This window comes from Vicia villosa, linkage group LG5 (assembly GCF_029867415.1).
Source record: "Vicia villosa cultivar HV-30 ecotype Madison, WI linkage group LG5, Vvil1.0, whole genome shotgun sequence".
NCBI lineage: Eukaryota > Viridiplantae > Streptophyta > Magnoliopsida > Fabales > Fabaceae > Vicia > Vicia villosa.
In genome coordinates this window covers 170,026,092-170,043,952 of record NC_081184.1, presented here as the reverse complement: position 1 = coordinate 170,043,952, position 17,861 = coordinate 170,026,092, and the positions used below count along the sequence as shown (strand labels likewise).

The 17,861-nt window shown below is 35.0% G+C and overlaps 2 protein-coding genes across 2 annotated transcripts; both read right to left on the bottom strand.

Moving 5' to 3' along the window:
- Window positions 1-3,074: 3,074 nt before the first annotated feature.
- Window positions 3,075-6,956, bottom strand: LOC131603876 (aldehyde dehydrogenase family 2 member C4-like). The gene is made up of 9 exons (XM_058876317.1): window positions 6,714-6,956; window positions 6,337-6,479; window positions 4,979-5,362; window positions 4,794-4,883; window positions 4,406-4,579; window positions 4,166-4,303; window positions 3,861-3,998; window positions 3,713-3,774; window positions 3,075-3,541 (listed from the first exon to the last, which is right to left on the bottom strand). Exons 1-9 carry the CDS (start codon window positions 6,817-6,819, stop codon window positions 3,268-3,270), a joined length of 1,509 nt encoding a protein of 502 aa, XP_058732300.1. The 5' UTR covers window positions 6,820-6,956; the 3' UTR covers window positions 3,075-3,267.
- A 2,806-nt stretch (window positions 6,957-9,762) lies between these two features.
- On the bottom strand, window positions 9,763-14,181 carry LOC131603875 (FRIGIDA-like protein 4a). The gene is made up of 3 exons (XM_058876316.1): window positions 13,194-14,181; window positions 10,770-10,945; window positions 9,763-10,660 (listed from the first exon to the last, which is right to left on the bottom strand). The coding sequence occupies exons 1-3, from the start codon at window positions 14,035-14,037 to the stop codon at window positions 10,037-10,039; spliced, it is 1,644 nt and encodes a 547-aa protein (XP_058732299.1). The 5' UTR covers window positions 14,038-14,181; the 3' UTR covers window positions 9,763-10,036.
- Between the last annotated feature and the right edge of the window lie 3,680 nt (window positions 14,182-17,861).

Sequence of the window (17,861 nt, the reverse complement as noted above, 5' to 3'; positions counted from 1 at the left end):
TCAAATAAGCAATGGATCAAGTATTTTAAAAAGAATCAAGATTCAAGATTCTCTCAATGATTTCAAGCTTGGTTGATCTAAGGTATTAAGATTTATGGCAAAGCAAGTCTATTAATGCATAACAAGTGTTTTCAAAGATATATACATCATCTATAAATCTTACATACATCCTAGAATCATTTCAAACCTTTCCATAAAGTTTTTTGAGTTTTTCTTTCTTAGGAACCGGGTTCCATATTGGAGGAACCGGTTCCCCAAGACTTCTGCCAACTTTTATTTGCGCTAAAAGAGTCAGGAACCGAGTTCCAGTTTTTGGGAACCGGTTCCCCAGTTCAAAATTTGAAATTCTTTTTAACGTTGGGTTAGGGAACCCGAGTTCCATATTTTGGGAACCGGTTCCTCTGTGCGCAGTTTGAAAAATTATATCTTTTCCAACAGCTTTTATGACATACCTCTTCACCCTTTGTATTTGCAACCTTCCATGGATTATGATCTTTTGTAGGGGTGTTTTAGAGGCTATAAAACACAGAATTTCAGATTTATCAAATCACCTCTTTCATTCAAAAATTCATACAAATCTTATACATCAAGAAATCTTCATATAAACACCAAGTGTCATATACTTCAAATTTCATTGAAACCTCTTGCATATATTTTCTTTTAATATTGCAAAGAAACATTTCATACCATTCATAAACACTTGTGTTACATTAAAAGATTTGTTTACTTGAAAGGGAAGATCAATCAAGTGATTGATTCATTGTATCAAAACTTCTACTCAAAATATATTTTGTTTTTATTGATTTGCTATCCAGGATTGTTGGAAGCAAGAGTCTTTGATTAGTGAGAGGATTGTTCTCATAATCAAGTTGGTAAATCCAAGAGGATTGTTCTTGGTAGTTGTAACCTTGTTGTCCATAGTTTTGGAAACAAGAGGTATCCTTAGGGAGGGTGTTCTCTTAAGGACTTATTGAAATCCAAGAGGATTGTTCTTGGTGGTTTTGTTAGAAGATTGTAGGAGGAGTCTTAGTATAGGCTTGTACAAAAATCTAACAATAGTAAAATCTCTTTCGTGTTTGAAAGGGGACTGGAGTACTCTCGGATTGTGAGGGGAACCAGTATATATCGTTGTGTTCTTTACTTTTCCGCATTTTACCGCTTCCATCACTATTATCAAGAAAAGAAAAGAACTATTCAAGAACCTTCAAACACTTAACCAGAAAAATAAGTACAAGCATTCTCATAAAACCGGATAAATTTTCAAAGTCCTAATTCACCCCCCCTCTTAGGCGCACTCTTAAACTTACACATTCAATATAAGTTCCATCTGATAGATAATAGCCCATGTTGTATTCATGTCGATTAACCGAATAATGGACCTTAGGAGTTTGCCCTTGCATAACATCGTTGAAGGCATCAGATTGGTTCAACACATTGATATCATTGTTTGAACCTGCTACCCCAAAGAAAACGTGTCAAATCCATAAGTCTGGTGAAGCAACTGCTTCAAGCATAACAGTGGGTTTACCATGATCACCTCGAACATATTGCCCTTTCAATGCAATTGGGCAATTTTTCCATTCCCAATGCATACAATTAATACTCCACAACATACCTGGAAAGCCGCGTGCCTCCCCCATCTGTAGCAAGCCTTCGATATCTTCACTGGTTGGCTTTCGTAAATATTATGGCCCAAATAAACTGATCGCACCCATTGTAAAATTATTAACACATTTTAGTGTTGTGGTTTCACCAATTCTCAAATAGTCATCCACAGTATCAGCAGATGTTCCTTATGGCGACATACGAATAACAACAATGTATTTTTGTAGCGGTGAAAGACCTGATCTACCAGTTGCATCTATCTTTAACTGAAAATACTCATAATGTTGACCAAGAGCTTCAACGATGCGAAGGAATGCATGTTTATGCATTCGACACCTTCAACGGAATTGCTCATTTGTGTACATTGGAGTTTCTGAGAAATAATCATTGAATTGACGCTTGTGTCCTTCTTCACGATTCCTCTTTATATTTCTTCTTTGGCGTCCATGCCTACTTGAGCTCCCAAATTCTTCTTGCGTCTGACTTTCAAAGTAAAGCCTCACAAGTTTTTTGTCCATACCGTCGTTCATAAAATCCACGAACATTTTTTCAAGAAGGGAAGGATTGGAAGGATCCATGTGAAGAGAAGTTTGATATTGAATGAAAAGAGAGAAGTTGGGAATGATTTTTTAAGGACATGAAGTTTATTATACATGTTATTATATTTATAGGGATATGAATATCGACTAGTTTGAATAACGGCTAGTTTCAGTGGTGAAGCCAAAAAATTTAGGCAGCCTGAGCAAAAAATTTAACCTCAAATTACATGTGACATACATAAGAGAGGTGAAACTTAACTTGTGAATATTGTGCTAAATAAAATTAGCAGCCCAAGCCCAAGAGACTTCTATAAATACCTCTCCCCTAATGGGAGATAAGAAAGGAGATACTCAATTCATATTCACTCAATACCACCAAATACTACTCAGTGAGCATTTCGCTCCTAGTAGCCTTAACATCCTCTATTTAACCGCCCGCCTGCAACCTGGCAGCACAAATCGCCAACAGAGCCTCTCACCTCACTTGAGTTGGTCTCTTAAACAACTTCAAAAACCACTGTATAGGACTACTCGCCATTGTGAGTTAGCCCCCATCCCCAAATATGTAATATATCCATTAAAACTTCTGAGTCTCCCTATCCTTAGGGGGAACACACATCTATACCTTTTGAATAATACAAAAGCCTACAAAAGGCATGACTTATATTCATGTAGATTTATCTTCATCAAAAATCAAAATACATGTGAGTTACGAAATACTCTTTCTCTCGCTTTTATTATGTGTGTGCGGCTTTTATAATTATAAGTCCCGTTTAATAACACTGTTGAACTAAACTCTTTGCACTAGGTGAATTAATGTTTGAATCATAAATGAAATTTTATATATTCATTTTAGTTTATGACACTTCATATATGATTCTTAATCCATGAATAAACTTATAGAAAACAAAAGAAAAACAATAGATTGCATTATGCACATTAATACACATATTATATTATGCATGTTTTAGTTTATGACAATTCATATATATATGATTTTAATTTATTTTCATAACTTAATGTCCTATAAAAGTGGATGAGCTGTATTCACCACAGTAGATATGATGTGGTTATGGCAAGAAAGTTGGAAACTAGTCACTTTCCAAAATTCATAGGAAAATACTCAGAGCCATGGAGAATTATAAATGGGAGTAACAACAGATTTAACTTGTAGATACTTGTGAATGGCTTCCAATCCATATTCTCTTCCAAATCCACTCATTTTATATCCTCCAAATGGAATATCATCTCCAAAAGCAAAATAACAGTTTATCCAAATAGTGCCTGCTCGAATGGATCTTGACACAGTGTTTGCTATATCCAAATTCTTTGTCACAATACCTGCTGCTAAACCATATCTTGTATTATTAGCACTCTTAATTGCTTCCTCAATAGTCCTACAAACACCAGACACAATATCTAATTATTTAAAAAAATGAATCCATTAAATGTAATCTCATGTCAATGTCTCAGATTGACCGATGTCAAATACGAGACATACCTTTATTCAGAAATGTCATTATTATAATGATTAAATAACGGAGAAATATATTGAAAAAGAAACTTACTTAAACTTTTTCAGTGCCAACACAGGACCAAATATTTCATCTTGTGCTATAAGCATGTCATCCTAAACAAAACAATTTATAGAGAATAGAACAATTATTAGTTATGAAGTTTGGCAAAGATATCAAAATTGATTGTGGACTTATTAACCTTTATATTAGAGAAAATTGTTGGCTCAATGTAGTATCCTTTACTTCCAATTGTTTTACCACCAGTCAAAAGGGTAGCTCCTTCTCTTTTTCCATGTTCTATATATGAAAGAATTTTTTCAAATTGTTTCTTGTCAACCTATACATTGTACACATGATTGTTACGACCGAAAGATGGAGGATTTAAAATCTAAACATATTTCACTGTAAATGTAATTCGTGGAGTGTGCATCAAGAAAACTTCATAATTCGTCCAATTCTATTCTAACCCTGAATGCGAGGTGTTATGCACGAGGTCAAACTTACTTGAGGTCCTTGTTGAACTTTAGGATCGAAATTGTCCCCGACGATCCAAGCTTTTGCTTTTTCTACCAATTTTTTCTCGAATTCTTCATAGATTCCTTCTTGAACAAACACGCGTGAACTTGCAACACACACTTCTCCCTATTGTCACAAAAAGGCAACATGTAAGGTTAGTAAAATTGACACATTAGAAAACCAAAGATGTTGTTTAAAAGAGAGGATTTTCATGAAAGCAATTTCCACCTTGTTGAATAAGATGCCTATAAGAGCAAGTTCAGTAGCTTTTTCAATATCAGCATCATCGAAAATTATGAGCGGCGACTTGCCTCCTAATTCAAGTGAAACTTGTTTCAAGTTACTCTTTGCTGCAGCTTCCATTATCTTTCGCCCGGTTTGTGTTGAACCAGTAAAGCTGACCTAAACATACATCACCGACCAATTAGTCATGCGCGAACACAATTAGGTCACGACATCAATGTTTTGACATCTCTACGACCATGACTTAGACCACAGAAACTACATTTAACTGACATTAATATCATCTGTAATAACAAAGCTTGTGACGCAAGTTACCCAAATTTAAAATATTTCTTTCAAATTTCATAATAACTTCGACAAGTAGTTAAATTACCGCATCAATATCCATGTGTGAACTAATTGCAGCACCAGCAATAGCTCCAAATTCGGGTACTACATTCAACACTCCATCCGGTATTCCAGCCTTAAAAATGAGAAAGAAAGAAAAGTCAAATATGAGACACGTAATATGAGACAAACCGAGTACAAAGTAAAACATAATAATTCGATGAAACATACCAATTTGGCTAGATGAGCATAAAACAAAGCAGAAAGAGGTGTCTGTTCAGCAGGTTTAAGGACCATAGTGCATCCAGCAGCTAAACAAGGGCTAACCTTGACAAAGAACATTGAAGTAGGAAAGTTCCAGGGAATAATGTGTCCAACAACACCAATTGGTTCCATCAATGTATAAGCATGGAACTGTCCAGAAGCTTTTAATACATTTCCATGAATTTTATCAGCTGCACCGGCATAGTAACGTAGTGTATTTGCTGCAGCGGGAATGTCTAAAACCTTACAGAGATGGTACAACTTTCCTGCATCAATGGCTTCTAGTGCTGCTAGCTCTTCTATGTTTTCTTCAATTAGGTTCGCAAATTTCATCATTATTTTTGCTCTTTCCTGATAATCAATTAAGTTTGCAAAATATAATAAATATTACATTAATTTTTCTTAATTAAAGTGAACTAAATAATATGTAATACTATAATAACGTATATATAATAATGCATGTTTGGAATAGTTTTTCTTTTACTCCACCGCGAGTTTACATGGCATTTCACCGTAGAAATGAGAAACTACAAAGTGTAACTTCTGAGCTAAACGTGTGTCTGACACTTTTCAACAGCGTATTTAAAAATAGCAATAATAAAATTGTAGACTTCAAAGAAAAAATAAATTTAATAATATTATCGACTTTGATGTTAAACATTTAATTATATAATATTTTATTCATATCACATTTCATTATTTTTTTTATTGTAAAAGATTTTTAAATACAAATCATGGTGGTGACATGTTCTTCCAAGGTCCATATAACATTTTTGTCTTTTGTAAGCAAAGAGGATCAAATTCCACTGGCCTATAACTATTAATATTATAGAAAATATTAATTAATACAACATTTAGTCCCATAGAAAATACTCCATCATTCATTCTTATAACATATTTATACCATCTTTGACGTAATAATTTACTTATAATAAATTCAATTTAAATCTTAAAGTCAATTTAACGAGAATTACTAAAAAAAAAATTTTTTTTTGAAAATGCTAACATGTGCCCTTAATGATACTTTAATTAGAAATATTCTCTTGAATTGCGTGTATTTAATTTTTTGAAACTTTAAAATGACTTTATTATATTTAAATTTTTCTAATTATAGTATATTAACATTTGTTCTTAGGACACATGTTAGCATGATATTTCTTTTTGTCCGATGACGAATTAATAAATACTAGAAAAACACGCAACTAAAAGTATCAAGATAGAGTTTGAATTCCGATAAGTTCAACTTAATAATATTGACTTTTGATTATTAAGATATGACGTAGAATGACTGCTAAGAATAATAAAAGATGGGAAAAATAACATACAGTGCCGGGCAGACGAGGCCATGGACCTGAGTCAAATGCGTGACGAGCTGCCTTTACAGCAACATCAATGTCTTCTTTGGTTCCTTCACTTATTCTTGCTATAACATCTCCTGTTCTTGGATCTATTGTCTCAAAACTCTTCCCTATTATTTTATCCACAAAAATAAGAGTTTTTACAAATATTTATTGTATAAAAACAATATATTATGAAGATATTACCATGTATATATACAGCTTAATTTCTTCTTAATTTATATAGAATTGAGATGATCATTTTTATGTGAAAAATTATAAAGAACTTAGAAAGCTAAAAAGGTAAAAGCCAAATAATAGTAGGAACAAAATAAATGAAAAATATAGTTATATATAATATTGACCTGAAACTGATTCAACGAAATCTCCATTGATGAATAGTTTGGTGAACTTGATGGTAGGAACGTTGGTGATGGAGGGTGCTGTGCCATTGGCATGGTCAATACTCATCTTTGTTTGTGTGTGGATGCAGAGAGAACGATGGTTGAAAATTGAGATGTTATTGACTTATTATTATAGAGGAATTAGGAGTATATAGTAGGAGATGCCATTTAAATGAAGAAAAATAGTTGTTAGTGATGTTATAATAGCATAATATTTCAAGATTCAACTAAAATCCATATAATAGCAATATTTTAAAAGGAGAAAAGGGGTGATGCACTGACAATAACTAATCACAACCATCTATCAAATTTCATCACACTTTTATCTTTAAAAAATTGGTGAATTCTTATCTACCCAACTCAAAAAGTTGGATAAAGTTATCTTCAATGTAAAAAATTTTGAAATTAAATGGAACCTTGTAATTGGCTGAAGGTACACTACCCAACTTTTTGTGATGGGTAGAGAAGTTGTCCCCAAAATGAGAAGATATGTTAGACTTTTTGATAGAGAACAAAATTTGTTAGTCGTGGAATTTGTGTTATTGATTAACTTGGTCCTTAAATCTTTTATGATATATAAATAGTTTATCAATTTGATTTGATATTATATCAAATAAGTTTATCCGGCAAGTTTGATCATTTGGCACGTTAAGTGTATTATTGGAAGATTGGTCACATTGACATAGACAATGATAAAATTGATAGAAATTTTTTGATGAATTAAAAAAAAATTCTACTTTGTTCTAATAGGAAATGAGAGAAAAATGAAGAAGAGGATCCAAAATGTTTCTGGACTTGCATCCTCTCTTTCATTTTTCTATCCTTTCCTCTCCATCCTCTCTATCTCTCTCTTAATCTCACTCTCACTCATCAATAAAAAACAAAATTTAATCAAGAGAGAGAATGAGATTAAGAGAGAGATAGAGAAGATGGAGAGGGAAGGAGAGAAAAATGAAGGAAAGGATCCAAAGTGGTTCTAATATGTTAACCTCCTGTCAAATCCAATGTTAACATCTTCAAGGATGTTTTCTCCTCATATATATATATATATATATATATATATATATATATATATATATATATATATATATATATATATATATATATATATATATATATATATATATATATATATATATATATATATATATATATATATATATATATAGTTTTCTAAAGAAATTTTGAAAACAAATATAGTAAAATACATTTACTATAGTTGAATAATTTGTATTGAATCATGTCTAAATATCTTAAGGGCTTTAAGCAAGTTGAAAAATAATTGTCGTAGAAGTACTAATAATCGAGTTTTATGTCATGCGTCCTCTAGTACTACCATGCCTTAGATCTGATGGAGCGGCGGATTATTGAAAAGAAAGATTTATCAGTGGCTTACCTAGACTATTCGTTGAAAAGGTTAAAACCAATATTAAAAAAAAATTAATGGGACTACTCCTTACAATACTTTGACTATGGGAGAAATTTCCAATTATATAATAGAAACAGGTATACAAATATGTACTGATTATAAAATACAAAATAAAATTCAAAATTAAAAAAATGAATAGTAAGCGCGAAATGAGAATAATTTGTGAACAATATGGAGTTGCCCCTATAAGGGCACCCAGTAACTCCAAAATTAAGAAGCAAGTTAGTAACAAAAGTAAAATCTTTCATTACCATAAAAATATTATAAAAAAGATAACGGAGACCATTGGCCATAACGGAGACCGTTGGCCAAGCATTAGGGATTCATTATAAATACCCTCCTCCGCATAAGGGTTAGGTATTCTACGCTCTAACCCCTTATCACTTACCTCTTCACCTGAATTGAATTAAGCATCAGAGTGTTTGCATGTACACCCCCTCCCCCGTAATCGTTCAAGCCAACAAAATGTTTCTGACTACATACTTTTTGATCACCGGTAACATTAGTGACATCGTCTGTGGGAAACTGTTTCCCCATCTTTTCTTTCCCTTAAACTAAAAGATCAAAACAATAATCTCAGTAACCCATAATGGCAGGTCAAGACGACGACAACAACTGTAGTCCCGAAACCATCATCTCTCCGTCTGTAACCCTAACAACGGCAATGAAATGCCATTCTTGGAGGAAGGCACCCCGGTGAGGAGAGACGAGCACATCGTTTCCCCCTCATCCGACGACGCGACCGATAACACCGATAACAACATCTAATTCATCAAAACCCACAAAGATTCAGAGAAGACGCCGAAGGAATTTTAGCCGATTCTAGTGCCGCTCAATGTCGACCTAACCATGGAGGCCCTGTTCGCGGCTCTTAACCAGACCAACAAAATGATTTACCTGCAAAATGAAAGGATCTAAGCATTGGAGAAGGACTGTCGTTCATGCTCTCCCCCGCAGAGACACCAACGATACCAGTCCCGAAGCCCTTCGCCTCGACAACCGGGCCGCCGCCTGCCATTGGAAAAGCCGCAACCAGTAATGATAAAAAAACACAATTGTTCTCTTCCCCGCGAGGATCAGCGCTCCCTAGGTGCCAAAAAAAACAAAGACAATCGACGACCAGACAACCATTGTTCGCCTCCACACAAAGCAAAGGGCCGACCAAAGAACTCGTCACCACGCCGCGATGACAACCCCTCGGCGAGAAAGGTACGATCACTCTCCGTCACGGTCGCCGATTATTTAAATATATTTATAGTATAAAAATTATTAAAAAATAAATAAACTTAAACAAACAGCTCTAAATAAATTATTTAAATATAATTCATAATGTTCTAATACTTTAAAAATAAAAATATTTATCATTCTTAAAAAAATAAAGAGAAAATTTTCATTTAACTCTCTAATCCTTTCAAAAACGTTGAATATTTATCATCCAAACTCACATTCAAAAAATAGAGAAAAAAATTCATTTAACTCTACTACTAAAATTATTTATTTTCTCCCTCTAAACCCACGGTCAGAGTTTATATTCACGCTAATGTTTAAGATATTGCCATGAATTAGTCCATAAATACGTGAACAATTAAAAAAAATTGTTTAACGCAACAACGACAGTACAGTACATTTTTAAAATGATCAACTAATACAATTATAATTATAATGTTAACTATTACATAAAAGTTCATCAGTAATCCCCCTTTGAATTGGCACCATAGATCTATGTTTTTGACAAAATATGTTCCTAGGAAACTGTATTTCCAATATTGACATGCACAGAAAGAAATGAATTAGATGACAGCAGCATCAAAAAGAAGACATCAGGCAACAAATGATTGAGGGAGAAAAAGAAAACTCAACCCCTGTAGCCGGTTTGATCTACTGTGTATGGATAAGTTGGTGGAGGAGCAGCGGTTCCATAATCATATACCCCATAGCTGGTCTGTCCTGCATAAGAACTACTGGATAGATAATTAGAAGGACCTAAATTGTTGTCAACAGGGTATGAATAGTGTTGTTGTGTTATTCCTAATCCAGCTGGGCTTTGAGTGATGGAGTTTCCATAGGTTGCTGCATAATGATTAGCAACAGTTGAATTTTCCAACATAGCTTGGCTTGGATAGTGTAATGGTGCTGAATATCTTGGACTAGGACTAGGATGTATAGGAGCCAGGTTCCTGCGACTGTAAGATGACGGGTAAACACTAGTTCTGACTGATTTGGCTGGACGAGAAGAGCTTGATCCACTCCCTCGACTGCCACGCTTTCGAGTTCTACTTCCACTTCCAAGTCCACTCCCACTTGCAAATGATCTTGAACTTCCATATATTGAAGTCTTTTTTCGCTCAGCCCTGCTCTTCTCCAACTGGGAAGCTCGCTTTTTCACTTCATCAAGCCTGAATTCTGATTCAAGTTTGTGATCTTCCACACATTTGATTACATCGTTAATCGATTTCAACTCCAAAGTAGTTGACTCTTCCTGAAAAAATACAATGATTTAACAAAGTTGTCCATTTAAGACGTGGTTCATGGAGTAATTACCGTATAAACATTACTATATGAAACCAAATTGAAAAGGTAGTCCATACTGTTGCGGCCTGACTGTTATTTCCATTCGCCAATATACTAGCTGCATTACTTTTGTAGTTCCGAACATAAGACTCGAGTAGCTTGATTGGTTGAAATCTTTCAGTCAAACCAGATTCTGAAGCAAAATAAACAGCTTCTATCTCTTTGCCATTTTTGACTAGTTCATCTATAATATCTGCATAAAACACTTGTTTTATTAGCTTTAAGTATGATGGGAGCTCAAAATAAAATAAGTATGATGCATTGGTCAAAACTGAATTGTATATAATCTAATAAAGTTTTGCTCTCTGATGCTATAGGTGTATCAAATTAATATGAATCAAGGTAAAAACTGTATGTGATAACATAATTGAAATTTCTCTCACTAATAGATTTAAAGTCATCCAGAAAATTTAACTCTTAAGCGTTTAGACATTGACAAGGATAGGTGTAATGGGAACATCTAAAAAATATAATAAAAGCAAGGAAAACATTTAATGAGGGTTTGCAGAAAATGTTGGCTTTAATAAGGTGACAACATGGCAGTTTATGACGGATGGACAAAGTTTCGCCATATAAAATGTGGGATTGGAACACATGGCTGGGAGCTTTTCACAAATTGCCAATGGTGGCTGGCATAAATCTGCTAGGCGCCACGATGATAACTAGTAAACAACATTGCCACTTAACATATGTCATTATGTCTTAGAATTTGGGTTGACCAAAATCAGCTTGTAAAGTGAGGAATACCTCCACTTATATAACTATCTTCAGACCTTATCACATCGAATGTGGAACTCTTAAGTCTTAACACACCCCCTTCACACCAAGGACTGAACAGCTGTAGTGTGACCCAAGTGGCTTGGTAGCAGAAGTCTGATACAACAATAACAACAACCAAGCCTCATAATAATTTTGGACTGGGCCTAACTCAACCTAACACTACACAGGCCTTATCCCTAGGCAATGTGGGACTGAATCCACTCCTTTACACCCAACATAATGAAATTGTAGGAGTCAGCAATGAAGGCAACCGAAATGATGATTACCATGCTCGGGCCCCAATGATCTTGAAGTGAGGACTATGGGGGAAGCCCGTCAACAAATTTAAGATAGACTTTACTACGAGTTTTAGAATTTAAGTTGGGTCTAATTCAACCTTACAAAATCAACTTTCAATGTGGGAATATGTCATCGAGCAGAATCAGCAATCAACGTAGCAATCAGTGTAATAGATTGGAGAAATACATCCGAGTCAATGAAAGCTATTTCCAAGGAAAAATAAATAAATAAACAAACAAATACCTTTTAGAAAATAATTTAAAACTTCAACACACTCCCTAAAATTTGAAAATTTTAATAGCTCTAAATATTATATCTATGTTCTAAAATTTGTTCTTTATAAAAATTCCTTTGGGTATATAAAAAACATTAACAAAAATACATGAGTGATGTGGGAAGGAATCCCCTTTAACCCATGCAAAGATATGCAAACATTATACGGCTCAAATATGATGTGTCTTCTCATCCCATCCTCATAATTTCTCCAATGACCACCATTTCTCCCATAATTTCTCCAATGACCACCATTTCCGCCACAATTATTTGCACCCATTCTTTCTTATCAAGAAACTTGCTTGTTTCTCAGACCATCTCCACCATTACTCCAAACAAAGTTTCAGGTTTTTCATTTCCATCCACTCTTCCTAACATCATGACAACACCAACTAACATCGCAAACACCAAGGTTTGACCAAATCAAACTTGGTTTGCACATTATGCGGCTTCATTCAATGTACTTGCTTGTTTCTCATACCACCTCCACCATTACTCCAAAAAAGTTTCAGGTATGTCATTTCCATCCACTTTTCCTAATATCATGGCAACACCAACTTCCTTCTCCAACACCACGCATTGACCAAATTAAACTTGGCTTGGACATTATGCGGATTCATTCAGTTTATTTGATGTTTGGCAGATTTTACCAACAATGTGTTAAAAAGGCAATAAAAATACATTTATCAGGTAGGTGGAAATCAAAAATTAGGAAGCAAGCATTTGTTTCAGATGCAAATGGAGGTTTTATGAACCATCTGCTTAACCTGAGTCACTACCTGTAAAGGTTTTGGATGGTGAACTAACAGAAGATATTCTCATTCTTCATAGGTTTCTTTGGGAGGTTGGGGAATAGTGTCAGGGAGGCAGACACGGCCTAGAAGAGGCCGGGGCCGAGGGGAATAATTGGTCATAGAACATTGACAAACACCTGTGAAAGAATGATACTTGACCAAACCAGATCATATAATCGATTAAGAAATGGATCCTTTTTAACCACTCTAATAACATAGATAATTAACAGAACATTCTAAAACAATAGATAATTAAAGGAAGCTTCTACCAATATAACACTAACCATATGCAAAGGTCAAAGAAAAGAAACAAACCTATCATCTTGTCACCAAATTCCAAGGAAGCAGCCACCTTAGCCATATCCCTCCTTGAAGCAAACTCCATCACAGATTTCCTCAAATACTCATCATCGAATTTCGACCTTAACCCAAAGCACGCCACAATCTGCAAAAACATCACCATTTCCGCAGCACCCTTCTCCTGCTCCCCATCCAGCTGTTCCTTCCACAAATCCACAAGCCCCGCAGCCCTCTCCACAATCTTTCTCGAATACACACTCGACTCCGAAATCAACCCCTGAATCAAAAGCCCACAAGCCCATCTCTTATCAGTAACACCAGACTTCGCCTCAGTTTTACTCTTCAAATACTCCTCCACCGCATCGAGAACCAATCTCGGCGCATCCACAGCCTCCTTTATCGCCACCGCAATCTCCGGCCTCAACATCACCGACTCCTTCCTCTTCGCAACCACAAACCGAATCAAAGCATTAGCGTCCATCTTCCTCGACAACGATTTAAGCGCATCAGATATATTAAGCGTCGACAAAGGAACGGAGTTCCGAAGGTCATCAAGCGCGGCTTCCTTCTGCTCATCAATGCGTGCAGCGGCGGATGATTCACGCTCCGGGATGGAATCCTCCTGGTTGCTGAGGGATTCTAGGGTTTCCTTGGAGCGGGAATCGAGGGATTGAAATTTGGAATCTAGGGTTTGGAGTTTGTGGGAGATAGAGTCGTGCGCGGTGGAGAAATGGTTGGAGAGGGTGGTGAATAGGTCGGTGCATTTAGTGAGGGCGGCTTTGTGAGATTCTAATTTGTTGAAGAATTGGTTAACAGTTTGGGTTTGTGAAGAGGTTGGTGCTACCAATTGGGTCGCCATTGGAGTGTATGAAAGAAACCCTAATAATGAAGTAGTTTGAAAGAGAAGAACAACATTTGATGCTTGCTTGCTTGGTACTTTCAGAAAGTGCTAATGCATATTGTTAACATTGATGATAGTGTATGGAATTGGAAACAGCGTAACTAAACTCGTGATTATTTTGTTAGAATGGGCCGAATGTTATGGATACAGAAAATTACAGTTTTTGCACTGCCAATATTAAAATTTAACATGACACCCCTCATTTTTCATAGGGTTAAATAGGGTTAAATATGTTTTGTCCCTGCAAAATTATCAATTTTAAATTTTAATTCTTATATAAATATTATTTTAGTCCTATAAAATTAGTTATGCACATAGTTTTAGTTTCTGTAGAAGGACTAAAACGTCATGCAAAATCAATTTAATAATAACTAAAATATAATTTTTTTTATAAGGACTAAAAATTAAAATTTGAAATATTTATAGGAACAAAAAACATATTTAACCTTTTTTTATAATATTTCAAATATTTTTAAAAATAGCGTATAAAAAATTAAGTAGGCTAATAAAAAAATGTGGTATGCATTATAAAAAATACAGTAGGCTAATAAAGTAATTTAGTGTGTATTTTTATCGATTTTTTCAAAAAAAAAATTCGATTCGTGTCAAAATCTATCAATTTTTTTAAAAGAATCCGAGATTATTTTTATCATAATCCTAAAAAAAATGATAGCGTTAATTTACTGGTTTTTTTTCAAAATCATTTTTAAAAATGCAAGTGATTATCGGATTTTTCTCATGCTCCTGAAAAATCCGGTAGTGTTAATTTTCATCGGTTGGCGTTTTGTCAATACTTTTGCAGGGTTATGATTGCACCAACAATTTTGTATGGACCATGATGATTCCAAACTTGTATAAATATGCATCGTATGTTAAAAAAACATTTCAGAATGTCTCAATATTGGTATCTCGCGTTTGTGTACTTCAACAGAATGAAACTTTCAGTTGATTTTAGGCTCATAGAGGGCACCCCTCTTGGTGTTTTAAAATATAAACTGAATAATCTTTTGCACCATAGTGACAACTGAAAAGTAGTTAAGATCGAGTATGGTTCACCATCAATCGATAATAAAGGGGAGGTTAGTTTCTATAAGTTTGGCCTAAAGACTGGTGACGATTTAAAAGTCATGTGGAGCACATATCACTAATATGAAACAAAGGGTCTGATCGTGGTGGATGCGACAATTGTAACATCTATCGACGATATTATTAAGATGTTGAAACATCGTGATCATCTAGTACTGTTTAAGTTTTGTTAATAGTATTTTTTTTATTAAGTTATGTTAAGCATTGTTCGTGTTAAGTAATGTAATGTTAATTTTCATCTAATGAAATGCTAAGATAAAATGTCAATAATATACCAATAATATCAGGAACATTAAAAAAAACTAATAAAATATACTCAAGTCCACCACGAGCAATGTGTGTTATCTGAGACAACTTAACATGCATCTCACCATTTGGGTTTGTCAAATTCATGAGATTATTTGAAAGAAGTTTTATCCTCAACAATCACTGTTGGTCAGTCATATCAGGTGGAGACGATGAAGACGGTGGCATGTCAACTGAAGGTCACCCATCATGGAAAGGTCCAGCATCATCAGTAGACTAAGCAAGTGGAATGATGTGAAGGTGTCATATTGTAATGTACCACTCCAAGTAATCATTCTTACATTGGTTATGAAACTACACTTCAGTATCGTTTGACCTGACTTTTTATTGACTTATTTTCTACTTAAAAGAAAAAGTATGGCCAAACAATTTTTAGAATAAACTTCTTATAAAAAAGTGACTTTTATTTTATGAGTAAAAATACAATTTAAGTAGCTTCTATTAGAGTTGTTAAAAATAAATTTATAATAACTTTTTGAAATATTTACTTGTACATGATTATATATTTTCAAATCTCAGTAAACACAATTAATACTATCACATTATTATAAATTATTTTTTAATTCTTCATTCCAACATACATTTTCATAATTCTTCCCATATTATTTTATTTTACAACTCAAGAGCCAAAAGAAATGAAAGTGAGGACCCTGTTAAACATGAACTATTTCATGACCATAGCCTACGTAACCCCCAAGTACAACTCAACCATATTAGATGCAAGCTTCTATTTAATGAGAGGAGCAGTAAAGAAGTTACCTGGAAGGGGAAATGGAAGAGCTAGAAGACATCATCCATGGTGATCATCATCTCACCAAATGTAATATGAAAGGAGGATGTCTCCTTATGCCACCGCTCAACAAAAATAGGAGTGGAACATCGACCATGGTCAACGAACAGTCCCCCAATGGAATTAGACCGACATTAGTGATAATTTGTCTGACCTCATTAGGCATCTAGACATCTGAGTATTTCTTCAACTTCTCCTCATGGGTGGGCACCTTTAATGGGGCACGATTCTCTAACAATTAAAGTATAAACCATTAGTTATTTGTAATTAATCAGTAATAGATAAAAACCCTTAAAATAACATATGTATACTTCTCTCTGCTATAGTCTAAATGCCACATGATCAGCATACGCAGTTAGCAAGGATCGATCACTAGGCCCTCCGAGAAAGCTCGCATTTGTGTGTACAAACGACTCTGTATCAACTTGAGTTGGCACCTACGTGTGTCAATAGGAGCCTTCATCTCTGTGTCAGCCTGAGCAGCCACCTTTATGTCATTCTGAGCCTCCACCTCATTTCCAGTCTCAATCTTTATCCTTTTGAGTTAATGTCTCTACATCGTTAATAACATTAGTATCGGGTTTTGCATCAAGATCTCTGCCCTGTCAAACTCTACCTCCTCTGCGCTTGAAAGTATGAGGTGCACGTGACTACTAATTCCTCCTCCTATGAGAACTAGCGAGGACTACTCTACTTGTCTGGATATGTGAATCCAATAAAACTTTAAGGATGTTTTGCAGCAAATTACCTGTATTAATGATCCATTTTGATTATAAATTACATCATACATGTCAATGCTACCAACAACTTCCACGTTAGCTCTAATTGCAAATATACTCTTCTTACTATTAAATAAACTAGTAACAAAACCGGTGCGTATGCACGAGGTAAGATTTTGAGTGAGATATGGTTTTGGATACGCATTTGTTTGCAGACTGTCATAAATATAGAAAGTTGGAAAAAAACTTAAAAAATAATAGAAAATTTAAGTTGAAATTGTAATACATGTAGAAGACGAAATGTAAACAACAATGTTATGAAAAATACATTAAAAAAACTATTAAAACGTGTATTAGATAAATTAGTTTTTTAATTTTTTAAAAATAAGACAATTATTTTATAAGAGAGAATATAATTTTAAAATATACTTGTTCTGGACTGGCCCAAAGGTTGGGCCCAACATGGTTTCGGCCCAGCCAAACCCCAAGAGTCCAATAACCATCCATGGCCCAGTCTCATGCCCGAGATGCCCGTCTGAGGCACGCTCGGCAAGATGTCATCCTCGGTTAGGTCACAGGGCCCCAGCAAGATCACACGTTCCCCGTACAAGTAGACGCTCGGATACGGCGTTAGTCCCGAGCGTCGCTCACTGCCGAGGACCCTGCTCCGCGCAGGGCTCCTTCATATCCAACCCTCCGAACAGCACGGATCCCGCGTGGCTCCTAAAAGACCGCGTCTCCCTTGAACTTCGGAGCGGTTAACCAGGACAGAGGGCATACACGCACCTCCGATATTTCCGCTCAGGAAACCTGGCAGTCTCCTAGTTGGGCTTGGGAATCCAACCCAATAGCGAGATCATGGCCCAGCGCTGGGGGCTATA

Coding starts and splice junctions, on each gene's coding strand:
- LOC131603876 (XM_058876317.1), bottom strand. CDS start 6,819: ATGAGTATTGACCATGCCAATGGCACAGCACCCTCCATCACCAACGTT. Junction 4,580..4,793: donor CACACATGGATATTGATGCG/GTAATTTAACTA, acceptor ATGTATGTTTAG/GTCAGCTTTACTGGTTCAAC. Junction 3,775..3,860: donor CAATTTTCTCTAATATAAAG/GTTAATAAGTCC, acceptor TGTTTTGTTTAG/GATGACATGCTTATAGCACA.
- LOC131603875 (XM_058876316.1), bottom strand. CDS start 14,037: ATGGCGACCCAATTGGTAGCACCAACCTCTTCACAAACCCAAACTGTT. Junction 10,946..13,193: donor ATTTGGTGACAAGATGATAG/GTTTGTTTCTTT, acceptor TGTTTTATGCAG/ATATTATAGATGAACTAGTC. Junction 10,661..10,769: donor ATAACAGTCAGGCCGCAACA/GTATGGACTACC, acceptor GTATTTTTTCAG/GAAGAGTCAACTACTTTGGA.